This window comes from Equus caballus, chromosome 26 (genome assembly GCF_041296265.1).
Source record: "Equus caballus isolate H_3958 breed thoroughbred chromosome 26, TB-T2T, whole genome shotgun sequence".
NCBI classification, from domain to species: domain Eukaryota; kingdom Metazoa; phylum Chordata; class Mammalia; order Perissodactyla; family Equidae; genus Equus; species Equus caballus.
In genome coordinates, this window is record NC_091709.1 from 19,872,685 (window position 1) to 19,898,315 (window position 25,631).

The 25,631-nt window shown below is 34.6% G+C and overlaps 1 protein-coding gene across 29 annotated transcripts in view; it reads right to left on the reverse strand.

Moving 5' to 3' along the window:
• ROBO2 (roundabout guidance receptor 2) overlaps positions 1 to 25,631 on the reverse strand; it is a 1,555,999-nt gene that overhangs the window by 1,193,048 nt on the left and 337,320 nt on the right. For 21 of the 29 annotated variants that reach the window (XM_023630105.2, XM_070252260.1, XM_070252268.1 and 18 more), the window contains exon 1: positions 19,357 to 20,121. The exons of the other annotated variants lie outside the window; for them this stretch is intronic. In XM_023630105.2, coding sequence (XP_023485873.1) covers positions 19,357 to 19,486 — 130 coding nt within the window. In that variant the 5' untranslated portion in view covers positions 19,487 to 20,121. Of the gene's footprint in view, positions 1 to 19,356; positions 20,122 to 25,631 lie in introns of those variants that run through there. 29 annotated transcript variants of the gene reach the window in all.

Here is a 25,631-nt window from a genome sequence, read left to right on the forward strand (position 1 = left end):
TGGTGTCACTTTCTTGAAGTGAACTTTGTCATATGTATAAATCCAAAATAAAAATCAATTTTTGTTCTTAAATTGCTTGAAGACTAACCAGAATAAATGTGAGCATTTAAGTGAGCAAGAAATTAAAGGGAGGAACTTGAAGAAAAGATTAAAACTCCAAATTGTCTTACTGCAGAGGTATGGAAAGGAATGCAGGAGGTGAGGCCTGCCGGGTCGGTGTTCATGTGTGAGAAAGAGAAAGACACATGAGCTCACACCCATTCCAAGGAGTGAGTGTGTTGAAGTTTAGTTAAGGGCGGCGGAGGGACCTCAATTCACTACAGCTGTGTGCTCAGGTTCTCAAAAGAATCTGCAAAAAGCTGTTAGGCTTCCTTCTCCCCTTGCCACATCTTCCTCATATGGAAGGAATTGCAGCCATCATCATAGTGTGGGGAGGAAAATGTAGAGAAGATATAATCACAGAACAGCATGCTCATCTTCTGCTGATTATTATTGTTCTTAGTTTTACTGCAGTTTTAATAATAAATAAAGAATAAATCCTCTATAGTTGTGTCCCCACAAACCTCATCATTTTATTAATTTTGAACTTTTTTTAAATAATATTTTTGTACATAATGACAACAGACGAATATTGAGGCAAAGATAGTAAATTAGACCCTTAATTATTTCTCTCTATATACTCAAAAAATTAAATTGAAGCTTTCCAAAATAGCCTTGTTTTTAAAGAAAGAAAGAATGGATTTCATTCCTCATCTCCACCCTCCACATCTTTTATGCCTAATTCTCTTTCTTATGTTTTCCTCCTTTTTCTGATTCCACTCTCTTCCACATCCCAATTACCACGGCCATGGCTTACTCTGTATGCAGCATGCACTGAAGCTTTTCCTTGCAGGGGAATTTTCACAAAACAGGTACAATCAGTGTGATGCCCAAATACAAATACAGCATAACCGAGTAAGAGAAAAGAAAATGCTTTTGTTATCAAAGGTAGAGTTTCTCTAAGCACTTGAACAAAAGAAAGATTATTTCTTCTCCTCTATTAACTTTCCTTCTCTTTATCTGCAGCCTATCTATGTCAACCCCTTCTCTGGACCTAGCAAATGATTCCGAAAGTCTTTATGTATTTTCACAGCAGGGAAGAGTTCTTAAATGGTTTCTGATATATGCAGAAGTGTTTTCTCTATGTTATTCAAGATTCTGTCACCTATCTTACCGAGAATTTGCGGTGGGCCAAGGGAGCTTCGATTAGGGAAGACGACTGGTACTGACCTTGTTTACAGAGACTTCCCGACAAAGGCAAATGTTTAAAAACGAGAGGTCCGAGAAAACACCGAGGAACCTCAAATGCAGCGGTGCCTTTCACAAGCCCTCCAGGTGATTTGAATGCACGCTGAATTTGGAAAACCGTTTCACTCTACATCAAAAGCCAAACACAGAATTCTCTACCCTGCTCAGAACTTTCTTCTATTACACAGCTTATTTTGACATCCAGTGTAAAGTTTTACCATGTGCATTACGGAAAAAATCATCTGGAATGCACTAAATACATTTTCGAGGTAAAAAAAATCTATTTTTATTTGAACGTAAAGAGATGAAAAGTCCTAAATTACACTCTTTGGCTAGAAGGCAGATTTTTCCCCGAATTTCCATTGAAAGATCAAATTAATGTAACAGAGTTTCAGAAACGTAAACAGCTTTTATCCATGAAGATTATACTGTCTATGTAAAAAAGGTAATCAGAAATATATTTCTTAAACTCTATGCAAGAGATAAATCTCAGGAGAGTAAATGGAAATGCGATTAAATGGCATTTAACAATTTGGAAATATAAGAGGGCAGACATTTAAAATTTTTGATAATGCTCCCTCAAAATTTTGTATTGTTAATCAAATAAAAATTTTAGAGTACACTGATTTTTTTAAGAAGGCTGTTTTGCTCAAAATAAGTGAACAGATGTGGGATGGTCTTAAATTTTGGGTCATAAAACGCTTTGCTTTATATACACAATTTGCAGAAAATACGAAGCAAATCGGTATTACGGAGTATTATCACAGGCTCTTTTTCTGGCTGAAATCGTGAGTCCCTCTTCATATGACCTTCGACAAGGAATAAAGCAGTCATTTGTTTCAAAGTTTCTACATGCATGAAACACAAAGATGACTTCCAGTTCTGCCATTCACATTAGAAGTTAATGAGTCAAAATATACAATCTATGCTTCCTATCTTTATTTTCATGGTTAAGATAATCTCAAAAATTTTCTTGGTCCAGGTAATGTATAAATGATAACAAATATTCTATTAGTTTAATAATCCATATATTATTTAAATAGAACAAAAATATTCGACATTAGCGTTTCCATAGATGTGTGATTCCAGAAAGGACTTTGACGTAGGGTCGTTGATGCAGAGACAACTGGATTCCAATAAACATTGATCATAGGCTGAGAATGTCAAATCATGGGGTTAAAACCAAGTTGCCAGGAATCCTGAGCCATAAAGGAAATAAGAGCCAGATAGGGTGAAAGACCTCAAGAAAGAAAACGAGACAGGATCAAGGATAGATAGTAGGAATGACGGGAGGCTAGATATAATGAGAGAAGATTGGACTTGAAAGACAGTTTCTGAGTCGAAGCTGCTAGAGCAGCTATATAAAAAATAGTTATTCCTAAAAACTGGAAACAAGGTTCCTCACGTGATTTTCACAAATGATAAATATTTTAAATTGCCTTTTATTTTAACTATTTTCCCTAGGCACCGATACTACAAAAATATACAACTTCTATGTTCAGAAACAGAAAAAATGTTACAAAACCACATTTTATCTTTCTTCTTCAAGATAACTTGCTTAATATTTAGTTTTTACTGAATTCTTGGGTACATTACCACCATGGGCTCAAAAGACCTCAAAAATCTCTATCTTAGTTCTTCCATTTGCAGAGGTTAGAAAGGCTTCAAAATGATAAATCCTATTGAAGGCAACTATCAACAACATTTGATTCATATATACTGAAACTTGTTATAAGTAACGAATGATTTAGATAGAGCACATTTAGCACTGTCGAGCAATGAACATTTATTATGGGAATATCACAGCAGATGAGGCCGTGGTAGATAGTAAACCATCAATCAGATGCGACCCCACAACAAATTGTACCTCATCAACTGCTTTAATATGTCATGAAGCTTCCAAATAGACATCACAGGACCATTTGTTAAGCCCAAACTACTTTTTCACTGACAAAATGCAAGACATTTGGTATTTTCATTTATATGTAATATCAAAATGAATCGATGAGATCTAGTCATCCAAAATAGAATTTCTATGAGGACGGGCCATTGAAATTCATACCTTAGTTTCTTTGCACAAGTCATTCTTGATGATGATCTTTTATTTTATTTTTTACAAATGTTATAAGAATGTGGACCATATTTAGATTCTGAAACTTTAAAAAAGTCGACATTATTACTGTATTATTTTTAAAAATAACATTTTTATTTAAGCAGAATCGAAGAAAAATGTCCCTTCCACTTATATTTCTACTATAAAACTAAGTATTAAGACATTCCCAAATGACACTGCAAGAAGAGCAAAAATAAAAATAGCATAGTTGAATGCTCGTATGCTCATACAGGCATGACAATTAGATGATTAAGAAATGCTCCTTTGTGCTACAAAAAATGCTTATTTCAAAAAAACCGTAATCAAGCTTAGCCTTCTGATATTAAAGAATCCCCATTATTTCTTCTGTCACTTTGGTTAGTTATGACCTTTGTTTATCTCTGCAATGAATTAGGCTCATTTCTCTCTCTCCTGTGAATATACATCATTCTGTTTTACCTTGCGTTCTTTTCTAGACCGTAAGATGTCTGAAGGTATAAACATCCTGCCTTATTTGATTTCCGCTCCATGGTGCCCCTCTCAGTAGAATACACAATTCTTACATGTGTTATATTGCTTTATAATCATCTTTCAAGCATGACCTTTAAAAAAACCTACATAGATATAAGAAAATGTTGATACTAGTATTGATTTGGAAGTACTGTGTTTTACATTCCAGTATTTAGATAAATGTTTTGGAAGTGTATTATATATTTTGCATGATAAACTGGATTCCTGAAAGCCAGATTCTCTTTCAAGTTAGACCTTTGAAAATTCTCCTGTCTGGTCACAAGGAAGACTAAGTTACAAAATGGCTTAAAGAAATGCATCATTGCTCCTGCAGAAGCAAATCAAAGGGACTTCACAGAGGATCTGGAAAGAAGGGCTCCTGAGTGGATCTATTTTCTCTCCCCAATTAAGAATAAGTACTTAACCTGAGAAAAACTTCTAAAATTGGATAAAAATTTCTTTTAACTTTTAGACAATAGTCTACCATGAACCCCATTTCTTGCAAGTCCTTGCTGAGCATGTCAAATCACAAAGCCTGACATCCTCTGACTCTGAGCTGTTCTCTGCAACAGGCCACACAGGCAGTTTGGTAGGTCAAGCCAACCACTTATTCTGCCATGGAAGAGGCATGGAGTGTTTGCTGTTTACTATAAAAGATTTTGAGTCCCTGGCCCTGGTTTTCTTTGCTAGAGAATGTGTAGCACTATCTGGGCCTATTATGTCACCCTGCGGGGCTTGGAGGCAGGAAAAATAGAACTTTTACATCCATGCCCCTGCTGTTTACTGTGCTGTGAGTGGGCAGGTCACTGGCTTGCTCTGATCCAGTGTCTTGTCTGTTCTTGGTGACTATGGGATTCTGGCAAGCCGATAGGATTGCTTGCTTTGCCATCTCTTTTGGTGTCTTGTTACTTGTTGAGACTGGAGATCTTCTATGACAATTAACGATGTATTTTAAGAAAATAAAATGATATACTTTATATTAGGAAATTAACATACTAGTTTAGAGAAAAATTGTCAAAAGTTTGAAAAAAATACAATACTTAATTATCTAATTTTCTAATTACTACAATTAGTACATCTGAGAATATCCTCAAATGATTTAACAGCATACTCAGAAGATTCTGCTTTATTTTCATTTCATCTAACTATACAGTCTGAGAGTTGGATGGAAACACAGATTCTCTCTCTTAGCAGGTGGTCCCGCATGCTCCCCTCAAACTTCTGGTGACAATATATACCAATGTCCACAGGATAGATCTATCATTTTCAGATGATTCTAGTCATTAGGCCACTATTTTTCAATTGATCTGAAATCTGAGGTTTCTTAAAGGATCAATTACTTTAAAGTTTATTTTCCTTTCTTTGTTCTTCCTTGTTTTTTCTTTTGGAACATACATTTAAGCATCAAAGGCAACTCTTCCTTTTCTCTTTGAAGCATCAGACTATCTTTTTCCATTTTCCCATATAACCCTGAAAAGTTATCTTATTACCCATTTTCCATTCTAATTAGCCTCTATTTTTTTTTAACATCCTTCAGAAGAAAAGTGTTTCAAACTTCTCAACACCCTGTTCACCATTGTCTATATGTTCTTTATTCCAGTGTTTCAAAAAGCATGACATGCAGACTATTTCTTTCGTAAATCTGGATATTACATGAATGTAGCTAAAATGTGGATTTACCTACTTTTTCTTAACATTTTATATCACACTGTCTGCTTAAAATAAGATGAAATGATGCTACTGATGTTTAAGCCAGTGCGAATAGTCTAACATGTTTATATTTATGCAAGCTAGATTTTATCATGTTGGGCTCTATCATCATTTACTTCAAATAGATGAAAGACTCATTAAATATTGGTTAGTAGAATCAAGAAATGATTTTTAATCAATTTCTGCTTTTCATGTTATTGAACTGTGACACTGCTGATAATCATTCTTAAAATTGAAAGCATGTTTTTCTCCTGAAGTAAAGCTGAAAACTGAAAAAAATTATGTTTCAAATATTAAATTGGAAGGAAATTCATAAAATATAAGCTATGAATGGCTAATAAACAAATATATTTGTAAATAAGATTCAAGTACACTACTAATTTAATATATTTAAATTAACATAAGGGAATACTATGTTTCTGTATCAAATTGAACAAAATAAAAGATAATTTTCTATATTATTAAAAGTACCTTCCATTAGACATTCAAATACAGTTTGGGTCAGCACGTAAATTGATACTTTTATGCAATGCTCTTTGGCATTAGGAATCAAGAGCCTCACAGTGATCATACCTTTTGAGAAAATAATTCTACTTGTAGAATTTCTGCCAAGAAAATGATCAGATTTATGCTCAAAGATATTTACAGCAGAATAATAGTGTAAAATTGGACACAACCTAAAGTAAAAGAAAATAAGATACAAAATGATATATGTAAGATATATCAACAAGATATAAGATAAGAATAATTATATATATACTCTGCATTAAATATATATGTGTGTGCGTTATGTAATATACATGTTTACTGGGATGTGTATGTATATGTGTGTATATATATATGTATAAAAACACCAAGAAAAATACTGGGCAGGATTAAAGTGACTATTCTTATGGGGAGGGGTTATAGAATTTGGGGTTCTCTTTAAGGCTCCTCCCCCTATTTCCAGCATTTCTACATTGACCATGTGCTATTGTTTAAATGAAAAATAAATTGTTCTGAGCCTTGATGCTTACCTAGGATCTAACCTCTGTTAACATGCTATCATAATTTCTAAAACTTTTAAAAAACTCTTATTTGTCAAGACTGGAAGTCTCCAGAAAATGCAAAATAAAACACTCAGTGTCACCAAAAATTCAGCTCCAAAATATTTTTTCACATTTTCCAACATGCTTTGTTCATAGTTACCTAATGTTCCTGAAATTATCTTTAAAAACGCAGGGTTCATTTTTCAACAAATTAGAAATGTATTTTCTGCAATACTCTGAGGCTCAGAATAATTGCATCTTGACTAATATTCTGATCAAACATAATTTAAATCCTCACAGCTTTTGTTATTATATTCAAGCTAATGCCATTTTTTTTTTTGGTCAAGGAACAATTATGCTCCCTTCCTAATACCTTTCCAAATGTAAGACTAACTCACAGGAAAACTTGATTATTAGTAAGATTAAAACAAAGAAATTTTCTAATTTTGGTTTTTATTTTTCATAATGATGTCTTTATACCTCAAGTAGTATTTATGGAAAACCAGGCACGAAACTTATTTAACGTTAACTCCTTTGGCTGATAGACTAAAATGCAGACAAAGGTATGTAAAGGCCAGGCTGTAACCAACCACCATTATAGCTATAGTCTGATATCAGACACTCCCACACATTTGGAAGGTAGTGTTTTCATTACTTTTTAATTCAAACTAAGGGACACATAAGGGAAGAATGGCATAATCAGACTTCCTTCTAACATATTCATGATCTTATGAAATTAATTATTTCCAAATCTAGAAATGCATATCTAAAAACAGAAAATTCAGCTTAATCTACAATATAATGACTCTGAATTTCTGCTAACTGGCTCTTTTTTTGCTTTAATACTGTAATAGATGACATTTATAATGAAGACCCCAAGCCACTGTGATATCCTGAAATATGAAAATATACAAGAGTTTCCAGTGTAGTCTTAAATAAAATGTTACATTTAAGAGTATTTGAGGTTATTTCCAAGACTTTCGTATTGAGTGTTCTGTTTGTAACATTGCTATTAACAGTAAAATTTCATTTATCAGAAAACCACATTCTTAGATCACAGCAGATAACAAAAAAATTGCATTTGTGAGTGCTTTTTTTCCTCCTCAAGTAGATGGGAAAAAAGCATTTTTGGGAAAAAAGGTCTCACTGGAAATCAAACAAATTTTATTCTATTCATCAATCAAAGACTATCATTTTCATGTTCTTCTTTAAAACATCCAGATTCACCTGGACATTTAGGTATGATTTTAAATCTACAAACTCCATTTAAATTACTTAAAGCTCTCTGCCTCAAGTACTCAACCCATAGCAAACATGTTATTAAGCAATTTAAAAGATTAAAGCAATTGTCAATTGGTTAACTGAGAGAGAAAATCTTGTCCATTTTTCTGCCCTATCAACTTTGCAAACATATCCCTTTACAGTTAAGAGAGTATTCTACCTTAGGAGTTGTACAGTTTTCTAAATAATGAATTTTATTATCTATTTAAAATATACATAAGTCATCCCATTAACTGAGTCCTGACTATTTGGAAGGAGTACATAGCTTCCCTTCAAGAAGAGCTTCATGGGTCACGTCCAATAGCATTTTCTTCATTCCTTATGGTTTTTGAGGCTAGAAAAGTGATCTTTGTTCTTTCTTAGTATTTAACTCTTAACACCTCAAAGTACTGTTGTGAGTAGCATGTTTTCTCCTTCAGTTTCTTCCTTTAAATTGGGTTCGGATGGGAGGGAAAATCATAAGTTATTGAATATTTAGTTTGATAGAAGGTTCAATAGCATACCAACCTTATCAATTGTGATAATGACAGATAATTTTATTGAAGCTATGCTTCTCAGTATATCTTCAACTGTTTCCCCATGTTTATGTATTATTCAGACTAATAGTGACCCTGAAGTCAAAAAAGCTTCTTGTCTCTTAAAACTTTTATTGAGAGGAGTTCAAAATGCACACAGTTAAGTGCTATTCTGTGTGCGTTTAATGCAGAGTGAAAAGCTGTTTGGTGCCCATTTTAGATTCACTGGCAACAAGACAGACAAGAAAGCATGTGCTAGGAGTCATGAAGAGAGATATATATGAAAAATTAAAAGTTTAAAATTAATTTGAACTTATAATGTAATGCACCACGTGGAAATCTAAAAATCAATTTCCAAATGGAACAGCTTGAAACTTTTTCTTGCCATCTGGTTTTGGACCTGGCTCATTCAATTCCAATTTTGCCCTTGTGAATACTCCAATTTTATATATACTATATGGGAACGATAATCTCCGTGCCACCTAAGCGTATCTTGCTGGATTTCCTAAAAATATAGTTGTTTTGGTTTTTTCTACAGTACCAACATTCCCCAAATGCCCTCTGAATCATGGAGACATGTCTTTATTTTAAACCGGATGTGATATTAGTATTTGATTTATTGACATACTTAATAGTGTGATTGCATTTTATTTAGCTAAAAATTTTTTTAAAATATGCATCTAACATTTTCACATCTTTAATGAACCTAAAATACAGATTGATGAATTCAAATGAGGAGAGGAAAAAACAGGATTTGGCTATTTGCGTTGTAAAGTAAGAAAAAGAGTAGGGCCTAACATACAGACATAGGATTAAAGAAGATTGTTCATGGAAAGCATTTTCACAATGCTGGCATATTAGAAATGCTCAGTAAATGTTAGCAATTAATCTTTTGTGTGTGTGTGTGTGTGCTGACAAATATACTCAAATCTTTTTTTACTATTTTTTCTGAAGAAAACATGTATTGCAAAACCACTGTTACTTTATGTATACTATATCTTATTTGTTCTACACAAAATAAAACAGTGAGAAGTACAGAGGTCAAATAACTCCCTTTAGAGCACACAGCCAATAAATGGCAGAGATGTGAGCAGAAATTTGATGTCTCTTTTATTCCTTGATGACACTCTCAAATAAATTCAGCAAATGCGAGCTACCACACCATAAAGTTGTTTTAATTGCCTTCAAATGTGTCTGCAAGATATCGAAGCCAAGATTTTCGTAATCAAAATCACAAGAATTTAAGCCATAATAGGACATGTAAGAATGCATCTATTGATCATTTAGTTCTTAAAAATCCGGTAGGATCTAGTTGAAAGTGGATGAAAGTTACAGGCAAAACTGACTTCCAGTAGTTTCATCTCATGCTTTTATAATTAATTATTATAAGTTAAAATTTTTGCTTTGGAAAAATATGCTACCACATCTAAATTACTTAACTAGTATATCCATCCACTTGCTTAGACGCTTCAAATAGATGAAAAAAAATCATTCTGTTATATACACATAAGGCATTTAAAATTTTAACAGTAAATCTTAAAACTCATTCAATAATTTAATTATGATATGAAAAACTCTTTAGAGCATGTATATTGAGGCTTCAAGCTACATGTTTATACTTCTATGAAATTTCTGTGCAAATGTATTATATAACTTATAACTGATAAATGACATTATGTAACAAACACATAATTAAATGTAGCAGTTATAGAACACAGACTATGTATATATAGGATATTTTCATATGTATACTTATATACTAATTAATATATATTTATATACACAGATATACACACAGAGACTGATTTATTACAGTGGTAATACAATTTTGATACAAAGTATTTTGAGCTGTCAAATAAACCACTTAAGAAGATGCTTCGCACAACACACAGTATATAAGGCAAACAGTTTTCACTGAAAATTTTTTTTTAATTTGAAGATCTAATTGCACTTATTAAGTGATCCATGAATCGGGCAACATCCCACCTAGCAATTGGAAGAGTGCTCCCAGTGAAAAGTTTACAATAATGGTGACATTATACATTAAACTCTTCACAGTGAGAGAAGACCAATATCACAACTTGAACCTTGACTCTAGTGCATGATGCTGTGTCACTGCTTTTGTCTTTAGTGTATCAATATGTAAATCTTGCAAATGTAATGAGGCAAGAGCTCTACACTGTGATGGTATCTGCAAAATTCCCCGGGAAATGGGCACCATGTAGTGTTCTCTACAAATTGCAGTCATCATATGACCTGTCTTACCAAGTCCTACTACGGCCCCATGTTCCCAACTCTAAAAATTCTAGTTTACTCTGCTTGACCCTCAAAGCTATGCTTAACTGTTTCTGATGATATTTCTCACTAATTTTCAACATACTGCCCATCAGAATCAGGTTGCTTACTTGACTGTCCCCCAAAGGTATCACACTGTTTGCCTGGGTTGAGTGCCTGGCTCAATACTACTTCATAACTCAAGGCGACTTGTTACTGTCATATGACAAATTGGGATGATAAGAAAAACAGTATCTTTTGCATATAGTTGATGCAAACATTAAGTTACAGAATTAAAAGAAATTACATAACACAGAGCCTTGCACAGAGTATATGCTAAAGAAAAAAGAAAAGAAGCCCAGTCAGCTAGATGTAGGATATAACTCTATATGTCTTTGTCCCTGTGATTGTAGTCATTACTGTTTGAAATATCTTTCACTTCTATATTTACCTATTTGAAGCCTTAAAAAACTAGAGATGTAATTTACAGCTCATATATTATACTAATTATTTTTCAAATATATCTTTATGCTTATCTTCCCTGGTCATTTAAATTATAAATTTCCCTTGGGAGCATTCAATAACTATTTGCTTGAATGAATGCATATATTTTAGGTTTCCTACTGCACTATACAAGCACAGTATGGGGATACAGTAGGTTGACATAAAAACATTTTGTTAATAGTACAGTACATGTTATTTCATTTTGAATGTACAAATTATGGTCATAACATCTTTGGGGGCCTTGAGTGGAAATGCATGCTCCGCAAAGTTCTCTATCTCACAGGGCATCCAATTTAACTCATTACACTTGACAATCAACAATCTCAGCTCCAAATCCCTGCATGTGTTTTTGCACCAGTCCACAAAGTCCCTAAACAGGAGTGGAACATTCTTTTAGATAAATGAAAATCTGTACCTGCTAGCCAGAAGCAATTCTCATGCCCCTATGGATTCTGGAAGGCACTTCAGTTACATTCCAGATTGCCCTAAAATAAATTCTTTATTAGCTGCCAACTATTACATTAGAGATTTCCTGATGTGCTCCTGTCTCCAGAACATAATCTTGGACTTTGCCCAGCAATAACTACTTCTTCGATGACAGAGCTCTTGACATTGATATCAATGGGATTCTACCAAGCATATGTAGGGTCTATCCTAAGAATCTATGTGGTGAACTCTTCATAAAGTGACAGAAGGAATGAATTTCTATACTTATCCTGGCACATATTAAGAGTAATAAATTGGCAGTATTGAATTAACTCATTAAACCTTCATATTTTTCTGAATAATAATACCATGCAATTATTTTCTCTATTTGAGAATACAGACTTATTAATTTGGCATTTTGTACAAAGACAGCATTCAAAATGCAGCCATTCAAATAAATATTATTGGTAAATCTGTATGAAATTTTTATTGTTGTGTCTGCATACTATTAATTGGATAATACCCACTTATGTCTACAAAAGAACCCCATTACAAAACAGAATCTGAAGCATACATGGTAGGCTTAATTTGACGTAAAGTAGATTTTTTAGCAGCCAATTGGACTACATTTCAAACTGAATCAAAGTATGAATCACATCCTGCCTAGAAAGTAATGGGTTCATAGCTAATTTCTCCCATTTTCAAGTACAAGCCCTTTTCCCATCTAATCCTGGAATATAGACTGTTTCCTAGACCATATCACTGTGCCTCTTTACACACCAAGGTTCCCAAATAGATTATTTCAAATTTATAGTTTAGGGTGAATTGTCACTGCTATTTAATAGCTAAAGATACTTTGAGATATCACAAAAACAAGAATAGGAATTATTTTTATACTTTGAAAGACAGTTGTTTTCTCATCTAAAAAAAGGCACAAATGGAAAAGACAAAACAAAGAGAGATAAAAATCAGTATGAATCATCTAGAAGTTAAAACGTGACTTGCAGTACACATGGAATGCACGAACTAAGCTTATCCAGTTTTACCCTACAATGAGGTTTTGGTATGGTATCAAGAAGAGGATAATTTCAGAATATAATTTGGATATTTGTACTCACCCCACACACCCTAAATAGCACCAAACCCAACTTTGGTTTAGTGTAGTTTTGTTTTTTAACATTGCAGTCATTTACCTCGGTTGGAGAGACCAGTTACAGGGAAAGGAAATCCCTTTCTCCCTCTCGTTAAAGAGAACAATTCCTAAGAAGAATAAATTACAAGTTCCTAGAGGGTGGAAATCTGTATATGTAGGAAGAGTCTTTTACTGTCTTTGATGGACCAAGATTAGAATATTTGGTTAATAAATGGCTTTCAAAAATCCAACGTGGAATCAGTAAAGAAATCCCTTTCTTTTCTCAAGCTGTATATTGTTTTTAAGGTACCAGTTAAGGATTTTGGTTCTTTGATTTGATCTTTGCATTATAACTCCAGAACTTTGATCCTTCAGTTACTTTTCTGAAATTCTACTCCTAGGCAAAGGTAGTCCTAAGGACTAATGTGGCTAAATGGCTGAGAGACACTTTTGATGAGGCCACAGGACTGATGAATGCTCTGGTCTCTGAAAATGTAATGGCCTTTAGATGTAATGTGCTTAATTTCTTTCCTTTTCAGAAATATTATCTCTTGTTTGTATGATGGTTTCTTAATCAAAATTCTTTAACAGATAAAAGACTCCTAGTCTTGACTGATCAAGGTCACTATTTGATTTACATAATCTTTAGTTGACTTAAGCAAACAGACCTTATTATCAACTCTTGTCATTTTTTGAATTTCTATTTTGAAATTTTAATTCTTTTTCAAGTAACAAAGCTGTGAAATAACTATATTTTACTTTCTTCTTACCTTTTTTTTTAATACTCAAGTAAGTTTTGAAGGCTCAAGCTTTGAATTTGAAAACTAAGAGAATGACATTGCTCTCAAACTGAGGTCTAATCTTAGCCATGATCCATCCTGAAACAGATATTTTATGGCTGAGTTGTAAAACCTGTGAAAACGTGGCTTATAATGGAAGTGCTGACACAATCTTAGCTGTGAACTCATGAACCGCAACACTGATATACCTAAGGAATTTCCTTACTGTCTATCTTATTTTTTAAAATTAAATAACCTCTTCAAAAAATCTTTATTCCCTTTTGAGCTCCTGAACAAAGTTTTTTTTGTGAAATTTGGTTAATGAATCCTCTCCCTGGAGTGGAGAGAGAAGGGGACTGACAGATACACACAAATAGGAACTTGCACACATACCTGATAAGCATTGCGTTCGTTCATCTATTTTCAGATCATACTTCTCACAGGTATAATCTCACTTTATAAAGGATGTTCATATCCTGAAACCATATTCTTCAAACAGATCAGCACTTGGCTTCCTAGGCAATAATTTTCCCCATTTTTGATATTTGTAGGTTAAATTCAGAGAACTTCTTTTCACTATTTTCTAATGTAAAGAACATTTCAAAACTCTAATTTTTCTTCCATTTGTCATCCAATAAAAATGCATTTTAGGTAAATATTACATGAAATCTCAGGGTGTTTTAATAACAAGGCAATAAACACACTACCTGAACAATAAATAGATAGTTAAAGTGAAATTTTGAGGTTAAAAGTCAAACAGTAAATTTGAATAAAAGGTGGACAATAAGGTGTACTCAAGTCATAATTTCTAAGACTAAGGAAAGTCTATTATTTTCAAGAACCAATTTTTCCTTATCAAAATCTCATGTGCCTTTTGCTAAATTTATCAAATGCTATTTTTCAAATAACACTGGAGAACAGGAGCAAATTTTTTAACAGATCCTAGTATAGTTGTTAAGCACACTCGTCGATTTCTGTATCTAAAAAATACTCTCATAATCTTTTGAACATATAGAAAAAACACTCATTTCAGGCTTGAATTTGGCATTCACTCTTCAGTTGTAGGAAAGATCAGGTATTAAATCTATTTATTGCATACAGATGGAGATTAAATAATTTAAACAAATGCAAAACAGAAGTGGTGATTATACACAGTACAAAGAACGCTCTACATTTTGCATGAATATTCATACAGTTTAGTTTCCAGATTCACAATCTCACAGTATAAATTACTTTTGAACAACAACGTTGCTTTCTTTTTTCTTTGCTGCACTACCTTCCTACATGAGTCTGCCAGAATTTTCCAAGTTTCGTAATACTATAAATACATTCATATTTTTCTACAACCAAAACTGAAATTTAAATGATATAGCAAAAGTATAGTGATAAAAATGATTTCCCAACATTAGAAAGATAAGATGTAGCACATAGTTAGAAGAAAAGCATAATTAACACCTAAAGTCATAGAATATTTTATTCCTGGTCTAATTTTTCATATACCTTTCATCAAGTAAATATTTATTGAGCATCTATTAGGTACAAGACTGCATGTTAAAAAATATGAACCAAAGACAAATTTCTCTTCAAGTAAATTGCAAAGTGGCAAGAGATAGATATACACAATAATACATGGATACACATAACAATAAAGCACAGTAAAGACTGGCTAACGCTTCCTGATGGAAACAAAATGTCTTAGGCATTTGAAGGACGAAATATAACTTTCAGCATGTGGCTGAGGGGCACTTGAATCGGGAATCAGGGCTAGTGTAGTGGTACAGCAGTCTTCCAGGAAAAATGTCAAAGGCAAATGATCCATTTGTTTTTCTTCAAATGATGAAGTCTTAAATTATTTTGGTGTTTGTGAAAAAGTAAAGCATCAGTATTCAAGTTTTATTAATGAAAATCTTTATTCTTTACACAATAATGGGGAATGTGAAATACTGGATTATGTGAGATACTTGTGAAAATAAAGTAAATTTTTCACTAACATGTAACTAGGAAAGATTTCAGAAGCAATGTTGTGAAAACGAGCTTATGGGTAATAGATTGTTGCACATAATTAAGATTTTTTTTTTTAACTTTTAAGGTCAGAAAAAACTTCAGCAAATTCCAAAATATTCCTAAATAATTGTCAATATATTATATGGGACCATGCAAATAAATACATAAAGTCTAAAATGGCACTCTCAATATTCCATGTCAGTGCTTCAATGCACCATAAATTGAAATAAGATAATGCGATAACTTGTGCTCATAATACATTCTAAGCCTTCATAGAGTGGGGGGTGGTTAACTGACAGAGAGGTTTTCTTTGTTTAGCAAAGACAGACATGGACAACCAGCTGCTGCAAGTTATAAAAGGAAGCAAGTATGAGCAATCTGTAAAAGAATCTCCAGAATTGTCAAAAGTTTTGATAACTTCATGCTCTGTTGCCACAGTTTAACTCATAACTGAGATGCTTGAATGAACTCGACAGACTCTTCAAGAGATTTAAATGGAGTCAAGGTCAAGTGGAAGAGTGGGTGGGCATGAATGACAGTCAGTGTTGGCCCCTCCCCTTAGTTTGATCAGCAGCTGCTCTGATTGGTCAGTAGCTGTGTTGGACCAGGTGTTTAATGTTTTGACTATCAGCCTTACCTATTTACACCTTTTACACCTATATTTCTATTTATACTTATTTACCTTCCATTTTTCACCTTTAACACTAGCTACAAATATGAAAACTTCGCTTAAGTTCTAATTTCCAATAGCAGAAATTTTTAAAAATGATACGTTTTTAACACCCCCTTTTTGAAATGTATGTTAACCATCTACAAGGTAAACTTCTCTGTAAAGCTATGCTTCTTGGAATGGAGCTGTTTACTTCCTTTAGCCTTTCTTCCCAGTGAAAGTAATTGAATTAAAAATAATGAGGTCCTTTAATCCTAATGAAGATGATGTCAGCAGTGTAGTTAGGATTTCTGGTTAATTTATCATGAATGCAAACTTACAATCACTTATGCTCTGCTCTGAACTAATCAGATGCGACACCCGCCTTCCTCAAGGACTTCATATATTGTGATTAAATAGAAAAGCATGTGCCTGAGGGAAAACTTGCTGGCCTACTAACCTATATTTGAGATTCATGTTCATTGATGAGTTTAAAAAATCTCTTGGTAGCTAACGATAATCAGCATTTTTTCCAAATGCTCTAACAAGTCTGCTTACAGATACCTATTTCGAGCTGCCCGGCCACGTGCTGTTTGTACCACTCCTCACAGGTCATGGGTCTCACTGATCTATGATGCTACCACTCCCCGGCCCTGCCCCATAACCCCATGTCTCAGAATGGTGGCTACTGTTAATACAACAGAAATGGAAATTGTCAGCATGGGCAGGTTGCCATATGGAGGTTGACAGCTGCTCAATCAGATTAAGACAAATCCACATAGGCGACCAGAGTACCAAAAAGAAAAAAGCATTTCGGAAGAAAACTCTGTTGTTTTGTTATGATGATGTTTTCCCGGATTTTTAGCAATAGAGCATCAGTGTTTAAGATCATTCTGTAAAGCAGATAAACTTGAATTGGTATTGATATGAAACAAATAAAAAAAGTAACTAACCTTCTTTAAAATTTTGTTTTGAACCTTGATCCTCTGCCTCTGGCCATAGTGTTTAATTTAAGGATCCTCATTCTCCCCCTTCAACCCCCATCCCATACATACGTATACCTCTGGAGTACTCTAAATAAATAATAAATGAAGATGCCTACTTTCTGAAATAGAAAATAATGTTGAAAAATTGTAAAACTATGTTTAAAAAGACTGCATAATATGCCAAGAGGAAAGTAATAGAATTTTACAATCCACTGAAAGATAACCCACAACCATCAATAGCCAAGCTCATGAATAAATATTTACAAGACGTACATGTGCATATCAAGGTAAAGCTACTTTGCAGGAACTCAGAATCTGCAGAAAATATTTATGCAATGCATATACAGTGACAAAAAGAGGCACTAAAAAGGAAATCATTTAAAGTAAAGAACAGTCAACACATTTAAAGTTTTCCTGTTAACTCGCTTGACCTTTCTAAAATACATAAGACTCTTTTAACAATAAATGAAATATGTTGCTGTGATTGCCTGTTCCTGAACTTGACTGAGTCATATCATCATTGTACAGCAGAGCTAGCAAATTTCTAGCTGAGCTAGTTAGAGTACATTGGAAAAAGTAGTCATATGTTCAAAGACGAAACATTTCAGACCTGATTTACAAATGAAATCCAATGCATCTGTATTTAAAGCTGCATGGAATGAATAAACGCCTAGGAACACATGCAAGCATTTTGAAATAAAACTTTCTGACTAGGTTAACAATTTTTTTACAAACTTGCAGCTATCTAACTTTCTCATTGGGTAGCTTGAGCTCCAAGGTCTACTGCTAAAGTTTATCACAGGAAATGATAGTTTTACATGCTAGAAGTGTCACTGTCTTTGAAAAATTTATAAAGAAAGTACAAGGTAACACTCTTGACATCCCCTAGAGTCAGTAACACCATACATCTCTAGATCCCAAACCACCAAAAGCTGCCATGCAGGCAAACATGAATAACAGCTTGCAGTTTGCAAGAAAAAAAAAATCCATTGATAACACTAAGAAATACAGTAATGTAGTGAAATAATTTACAAGACCCAAAGATAATTTGCTGCTCCACTCCTTGAGGGGACATTTGCACCAACCATCTCAGCTAAGTGCCTGTTAGAACTTTTCCCTTGAAGGTGCGGTAGGTGGGAAGATTTGTAATACCTTCAACTCAACAAAAGGAGAACAGAAAGATCAAACTGGAGGGGCTCCTGTATTTAGAAAATCCTGCTGAGATGCTGCGATAAATTATTAAAACTTCTTGTTAATGCTCATGCTTCTCTTAACCTCACATCATATGTTGACAGTAAAGTAAAGGTGCAGAGATGCAGAACACATTTCTAGAGCTGAGATAAAAATACGAGGTGACAAGAAGGCGTCTGCAAAGCAAAATCCTCAGATATCTGCCATCAAGATTTTTCCCCAAACATGCAAGCACTGTCCAGAAAGTCTCTCACAGGATATTTCTGCAGCATCATTTGGCTTAGAGCATTCCCAGCATAGATACCCTGATAACTTATGTTTAATATAAACAAATGGCACAGGAAAGCATCATCTACCAAACTTTACAAAACGGCAGGTTCAAAGTCTCATAAATTATCTCTCATCTCATAATAAATTTCTTGACAGCAGAAGAAAATGGATTACAACACTCCAAAGTACTGAAAGGCTTGCTCTCGTTCAGCAGATTTTTTTCAATAAAGTTAATGCAATTTATCTTTATTAGCACATCAACACCGATAGAGCCAGCCAGAAAATTAGTGTTGGTGGCAGTGCATTTCATAGCATGCCCATTCTCAGACATCTCTCTGATCATTTCACAAAATCTGCTAACAATTCAAAGATCTAACATATTCGGGATCCATTTCTTTTTTAAAATAATGCAGCTTCCTAAGGGTAGCACACATATCTTTGCACTAGAGCATCATGCATATGGCCCTATCTTCTCTGCTGGAAAAAATCCTTGTAATGCTTTGAAAGCCCAGAAAGCCAAAAATTGCAAAAATATATTTATATCAATAACAGAGAAAAACTCTTCTTCCTAGCCACCTACAACCCAGATCGTCTTTCCCGAAATAAAAAGCCGATTTCAAACAGAATCAGTTCCTCTACCTTGAGCTGCCCTCCAGTTCCCATTAACCAGCCTTGCAAACTCCATTTAGATCTTTAACACAAAACTTTCATCACTTACCCCCTTTCCAAGGTTTTCCTTTCCAGGGGGTCCGAGTCAGCTTGCTCAGAGTTGGTCCAGAGAAAAAGAGCATCAGAACGAAGAGAAGTTCAAGCCTAGTAATTTTCCCCACTTTCTCTGATGATAACATTTCCACAAGTTAATTTCACAAAATTTCTCACATCCTCTTCCCTCCCGGTTATTAAAATAGCATTAATCATTGAAAAACTAGAGGTAGGTGTTGCTTTGCCATCTTTAGCAGCTGAAGTAGTAGCTCCCTGATGAAGCCCTGAGCCAAGCTACATTTCTCACGGATCCAGCTCTTCCCAGCACGCAGTCAGCACTGTTCCTGCTCCAGGAGCTATAAAATAATTTCTGATCTCCACTTTGCTTTCAGTGGGAATATATTCCTCAGCGTTCTGGGTGAGCTTGATTGAAAATGATAAAAACAGTAATGTCTGTGTCCAGCAGAAAAGAGAAAAGATGTCAGGATTGTGTGAAAAAGATGAGAAGCAGTTGTACTGACAGCTTTCAGGCTGCTGTGTGATCCTAATAGCCGTGCAACCAACCAAATTGCTCTTTTAAGAGTAATAAGGCTTCAGTGAAAGCCGGTGTCCCTGCCACTGGGGTGGGTAGTGCTGGGTTTGAAAATCACCCAGGAGCCGCCACAGATAACGACTGCTTCAGTCCCGCTTCAGAATATTAAGGGCTGAGCAAAATATAGTATGCACAGAGGGTAGTTAATCTATTGTGTGGATAGACGAGGATTCCACCCATGTAGTGGGAAAAGACGCAGAACTTAAACTGTATTTTATTTTTCCTTTATTTCACCTCATGGCATTAAAAGGGGATCGCCTCTGCACTAATTATTCATAAAAGGGTCTGAAATATTTATTAGAAGATCAACAATAAGTGTAGATTTTTATCCCCGACAGTGAAAGAGGCAGGGCAAGTTCTCAATAGTTTCAGTTCTCTTCTGTATTAAAGTCAGTCGATTTGGGCATTTCTCTGTCACCCGAATAACCCACCATGAACGCTGTAAGCAAACTTTTAGAAATACCAACACAGATGCTATCAGGGCTGTGCTAATCACACATCCAGGGAAGCACATTTTTTATTTGTTTGTGTACATCACCATGGAAATACAAAAAGCTCCCTGTCTCTCGGTCTTTTTTGAATATATTTATGAAAACATTACTGATCCCAAGGTGTGGTTATAATTAGCATCCAGGCACATGACTGAGCCCCTGGATGAAGAAAAGGTGGAGGAAGGCAAATGAAATCAAAGTGATTTGGTCTCTACTGCCTGGAGTGAATTAGTGTGATCAAAACATTCTGGCCAATATTTGAAATCTGTCTACATCTTAGTATTATCTATATGGCCACTTATTCCTTTAATCAGTGAGCCACAATGCATGAATTATGCATTTATGTATTTTAAAGTAATCAATTGCTATATAATGATAACCGCCAATTTTATGATGTTACCACTTTCAAAATGGGATAAATTGCCCTTTTCAAATCATGTTATCGGAAGAGGGACTTTTAAAAGAATAAATTATCTTGTTGAGATTAGCTATATTAAATTTGAAACTACAGTTATTAAAATTTGCTTTTCTATAAAGCAAATAATGTTTGTCAAAGATGTTAATGGGAGACACAAAACAAACTTCCAGATTATCCCTTAGTTTAGAAACAATAATCAATTTGTATTCAACGTTTAATTTGAACATTTCTGAAGTGAGAAAAATTCATATCATGCTTATTTTATAAACATTGGATTTAAAATTTGTTGTCTCTGTATAACTTTAAAATGGTTGGTTCAAATTTATCTCAGAATTCTATTTTCTCTTTCCCTGTCATTCTTCATCTTGTTTACCTGATCCTGTTCTCTCCATTCACACGCATGTAAACAGAAGTTGGTAAAATGAATTAGGGAACTCTCTCACCATCACCTTCTGAGGAAAATTCTAGAATCAAACTTATTTACTGTCTACTGGCTCCAGTTCTCTTGAAAGAAAGAATGCAACCTTTCAAAATTAATGAGTTCTTTTTTTTAATTACCTGGGTCCTAGGTGGAATAGGAAAATGTCAGTCGGGTTTAAACATGATAAAAGGATGTTGGTAGGGATGTCAAACATTTCTGAGGGGCCTGGCCAGAATGAGGTTAATAGGAAAAGCACTGTTTTCTCAAGATGAGATACAGTTGATGAGGTTGACTCTAAGGGAATTTCAAGATGAGATTTTCAAGATTTACTTCCTTCTTGGTGACCCCTGGTAAACACCAGCTCATAGCTCTCTCTGGAGGGGAAATTGAACTGGGATTGAAGGAACCAAATCATCATTGCTCATGGAGGAAAGGACATTCTCTTCCAGAAGTCATCTGGCTGAAACACGAAGTGCTGCTCAAGCTTTCTAGATACCTGAAGAGATAAGGTGAAACCTCAAATGGGTGGGTGTACCAAAGAGAATGAACAAAGGTGAAGTCTGAAGAAAAAGAGAAATTTAGAGTGGAGGTTCAGTCCACATGAGAGAAACTTCTGCATAGGCATGAGTGTAGAAATGCCTTCCTACCTCAGTTAACATGATAATAAACTAGCTGACTTATTACAAGTTCTAAGTACTTTACAGGGACTAACTCATTTAATGCTTACAAAAATCCAATAAAGTAGGAATAACGATCTTCATTTAATACATTAAGAAACTGAGACACAGAGAATTTCAGTCACTTATCCAAGGTCATATGGCTGCTTTCAACTCAAACAGCTCAGCTCTGAGCCTTTGCAAATCACTATGCTATGCTCTCTACTAAATTGTTCTCTCTGTGTTCTTAACCTTTCTCAGCTAGCTTGCTCTTAAATAACATCTTTATATAAAAGAATAGCAAATACTAATGGCATATGCAATATGTCCCAGGTTCTAATTGGGTGCTTTGTATATTTTAGTTATTTCATCTTCACAACAACCTTGTGAAATGAATCCATGATTATTATCCATTATACTGTACAGATAATTTCTTGTTCACTATCACATAGTAAGTAAATGACAAAGCCAGAATTTGAATCGTGGGTGGCTTCATAGTTTGTCATTCTGCTTTTGTTTTCCAGAGACTGGTGCATGGGTCTGTGGAAAGCAGATAGGGCTCCAGGGGAGCTGGAAAAGTAAGAGAATTGGGGGGTGGGTCTTATGGTATCTGTGACATCGAATCTTCCACTGGTTGTTGGTAGCTGCAGGGGGAATGAGGACTGAGAAAGTACAAGAGAAGGCCCCCCCAAGACAGGAAATCACCACCTGCATGTCCTCAAAGGAAAATCTGAGGAAAGAGAAAATATCAGCAAGACCCAACTTATGGGCAGTTACAATACAACATAATAAATGCTTTAATGTAGGTCATAAAAAATTGTTAGGAAGACAGCAGAGAGGGAGTAATATAAAGGCAATATATATTAAAACAAAGTGCAGTGAAAGATAGGAGAAAGACTTGCTTCAGCTAGGACATTCCAGGCAGAGAAGATGGCCTTTTGACTAAGAATCAAGTGATGAGTATATATTTTAAGACTAGGTCAAGTCAGGAAAGAGGCAGAGGATAATCCAGCTGAGGGAACAGCATGAGCATGATCATAGAGATGCAAGAAAGCCTGACTCCTTCCAAGAACTGCCAGGAAGACAGCATGGCTGGGGTATCTGAGCACATGGGCAGTAGCAGGAGATGAGGTAGCAATGGTAGGCAGGAGCTAGGTTAAAATTTTAAAATGTGTCTACTGCCAAAGGTCTTAGGCTTTTCCCTCCATGACAGGGAGTCAGTGAGTTTAAATCAAAGAAATTACATGATCCAAAATAAGTTTTCAAAAAAATCTTTGACTGCAGTATGATGGAGAATGAAATTAGAAGCAGAAAAACATTTAGAAAGATAGCCATATTCCAAGAAAGATATATTTGCAAACTGAACTAAAACAGTGGGAATAAATAGAGACTAATTTGAAACAAATTTTAAGATTGAGTATCAGAATATGTCACTTCAACAAACATTTAATAGTCACATATTTTGAGCCAGGCAAAATGCTAGGTATTTTAAGATTAATAAAACAAGATTTAATAAGACCCTATCATCAGGATGCTTATATCCTTAAGAATTTGGTGGCAAAATAGATACAAGGAGGAATGGAACATTGCTCCAGTATTTTAACTGTTTTTTTTAAACATGGCTTTATAAATTAGATTTTGTCTGACCCGCTAACATTTGTCCCACTTTGACACCATTAAGCAAAATTTAGGTATGTTGGCCATTGTATTCACTTTTATTCTAATACCATTATTTATTCTATTCTAATTACACTCTCTAACATCTTACTATTTCTAATGGTATTTATGCACAATAAATACCATCTTATCTTTTATTTATTTTCTTAACAAGGATATAATCTCACTAATCTCTGATACTAGGTAATAATGGTGTAAGATGAGCTATTCGGCTATGCTTTTAATGATTGAAAATGTGCAAGATAAAACCTCCCTAACAACCAAAAACTGTTACTAAGCATTTGAAAAGAATTAGCTGGTTTTTGTACCAATATATTTTTTAAGCTCACAAATTATATTTACTTCATTAGACATGGTTAGAGACTGAGCGGATCCCTTTTCTGAAAATTCTGTGAGTTTGGTCATGAGGTAACCAGGTGTTCTTAATCCCAGGGCAAGCATACCCTCCTCCCAGGGGATCTTTGACGATGTTTGGAGATATTTGTGGTTGTCACAGTGGGGGATTGGAGTATGCTACCAGCATATAAAATGACTAGAGGCCATTGGTGCTGCCAAACATCTTATAATGCACAGGACAGTCCCCACAAAAAACAATAAGCTGGTCAAGAATGTCAGTAGTGCCAAAGCTGAGAAACTGAGGTATCCTCAGCTTGTCTGACCACAAGATGATGATTCCTCTGGCTGCTGTTTCACTTAAGTGTAGCCAGAACAAATGCTCTTCTTGACTGGAGCTCACAAGATAACCACAGAACACTTACTACAAGTGTGCTCTCCTACAACACCAACGTAAAATGTCCTATTTATATTCTTATGCTTCAAAGGAAGCCTCTCATTTCTGCTACTACAATTCACCTACAGGGAATCACTCATCCTCCTGAACAACTTACTTCCGGCCATAGAAGTGGTGGATTTACTAGGCTAGAGTACTGGAAGGGGCCCAGTGATGCATGTGTATTAGTAAAAATCATTCTTTTCCAGAAAATTCTCAGTGTCCCTCCATTACTCAAAACACCAGAGAAAATCATCTGAACAAATTTAGTAGCCTAGCTGTCCAATACTTTCTCTGTTATTAACCTGGCAGTGATTATTCTCTACTAACCACAGGTTGCACTATTATTAAAATATTTTATATACTCCATTAATAAACTATCAGAATAAAATTTTAGTTGGGATTTAATGAAGGATAGAGTTGTAAATTAGCTATACTATTAGCTTGATAACTCCTGAAAGACCACAGATAAGTTCATCAATGCATGCATACATATATACGTACATACCTAAATAGTTCGCATTAATGACTTTATTACTCCCTAATTCTTCAACTTTCTCTTTCGACTGTGCAAGCCAAAATACAGATCTGAATGTTTCAATGTCACATTAAAAACACGTTTTAATTCTTTCTCTTCATCATGCTTTCCTTAAACAGAAACAGTGAAATGTTGGACACATCCCTTCTATCTCATTCCGCTGTAAATACAAATCATTCCACAGGCTCAATAAGAGAAACATCCCTCGGTTCTTGTATAAGTCAAGGTAACATACTATATACATTAATTTTCCTGCCAAGGTCAAACAGATTCAGTCACATATGTACCAGGTCAAATGTGTACTGTATATATGTCAATTACAATATGGTTGAGAAATTAACTCTGGTTAATTGAAACATCTACTCAACTAAAAGAAAGAAATCATTGGTTTTCATTGTTATTGAGAAATATTCAGAAAGATTTTGATTCCCCCTTTCTTTTTGGCAGTGATTTCTACAAAGTGAACATCTCTGAATCCCTCTGATTTAATCCCTCCAAATCCCTGCAGTACCTCAGGATCACTGGGTACCAGGCATACCAGTTCTCATCCTATTACAAAGTAGGGCTGAATCTGTATAAAGATCAGCACAAGCTGGTAAATTAAACTTTCAAATGAATTCTTAATATTTCATTTTATTTTTATTGTTCCCTTTTCATAAAAAAAATCAACTGGAGCCTTATATGTCTTTCTTTGAGGGTCCAAGTTGTGGTTTTACTTCATAATATGCT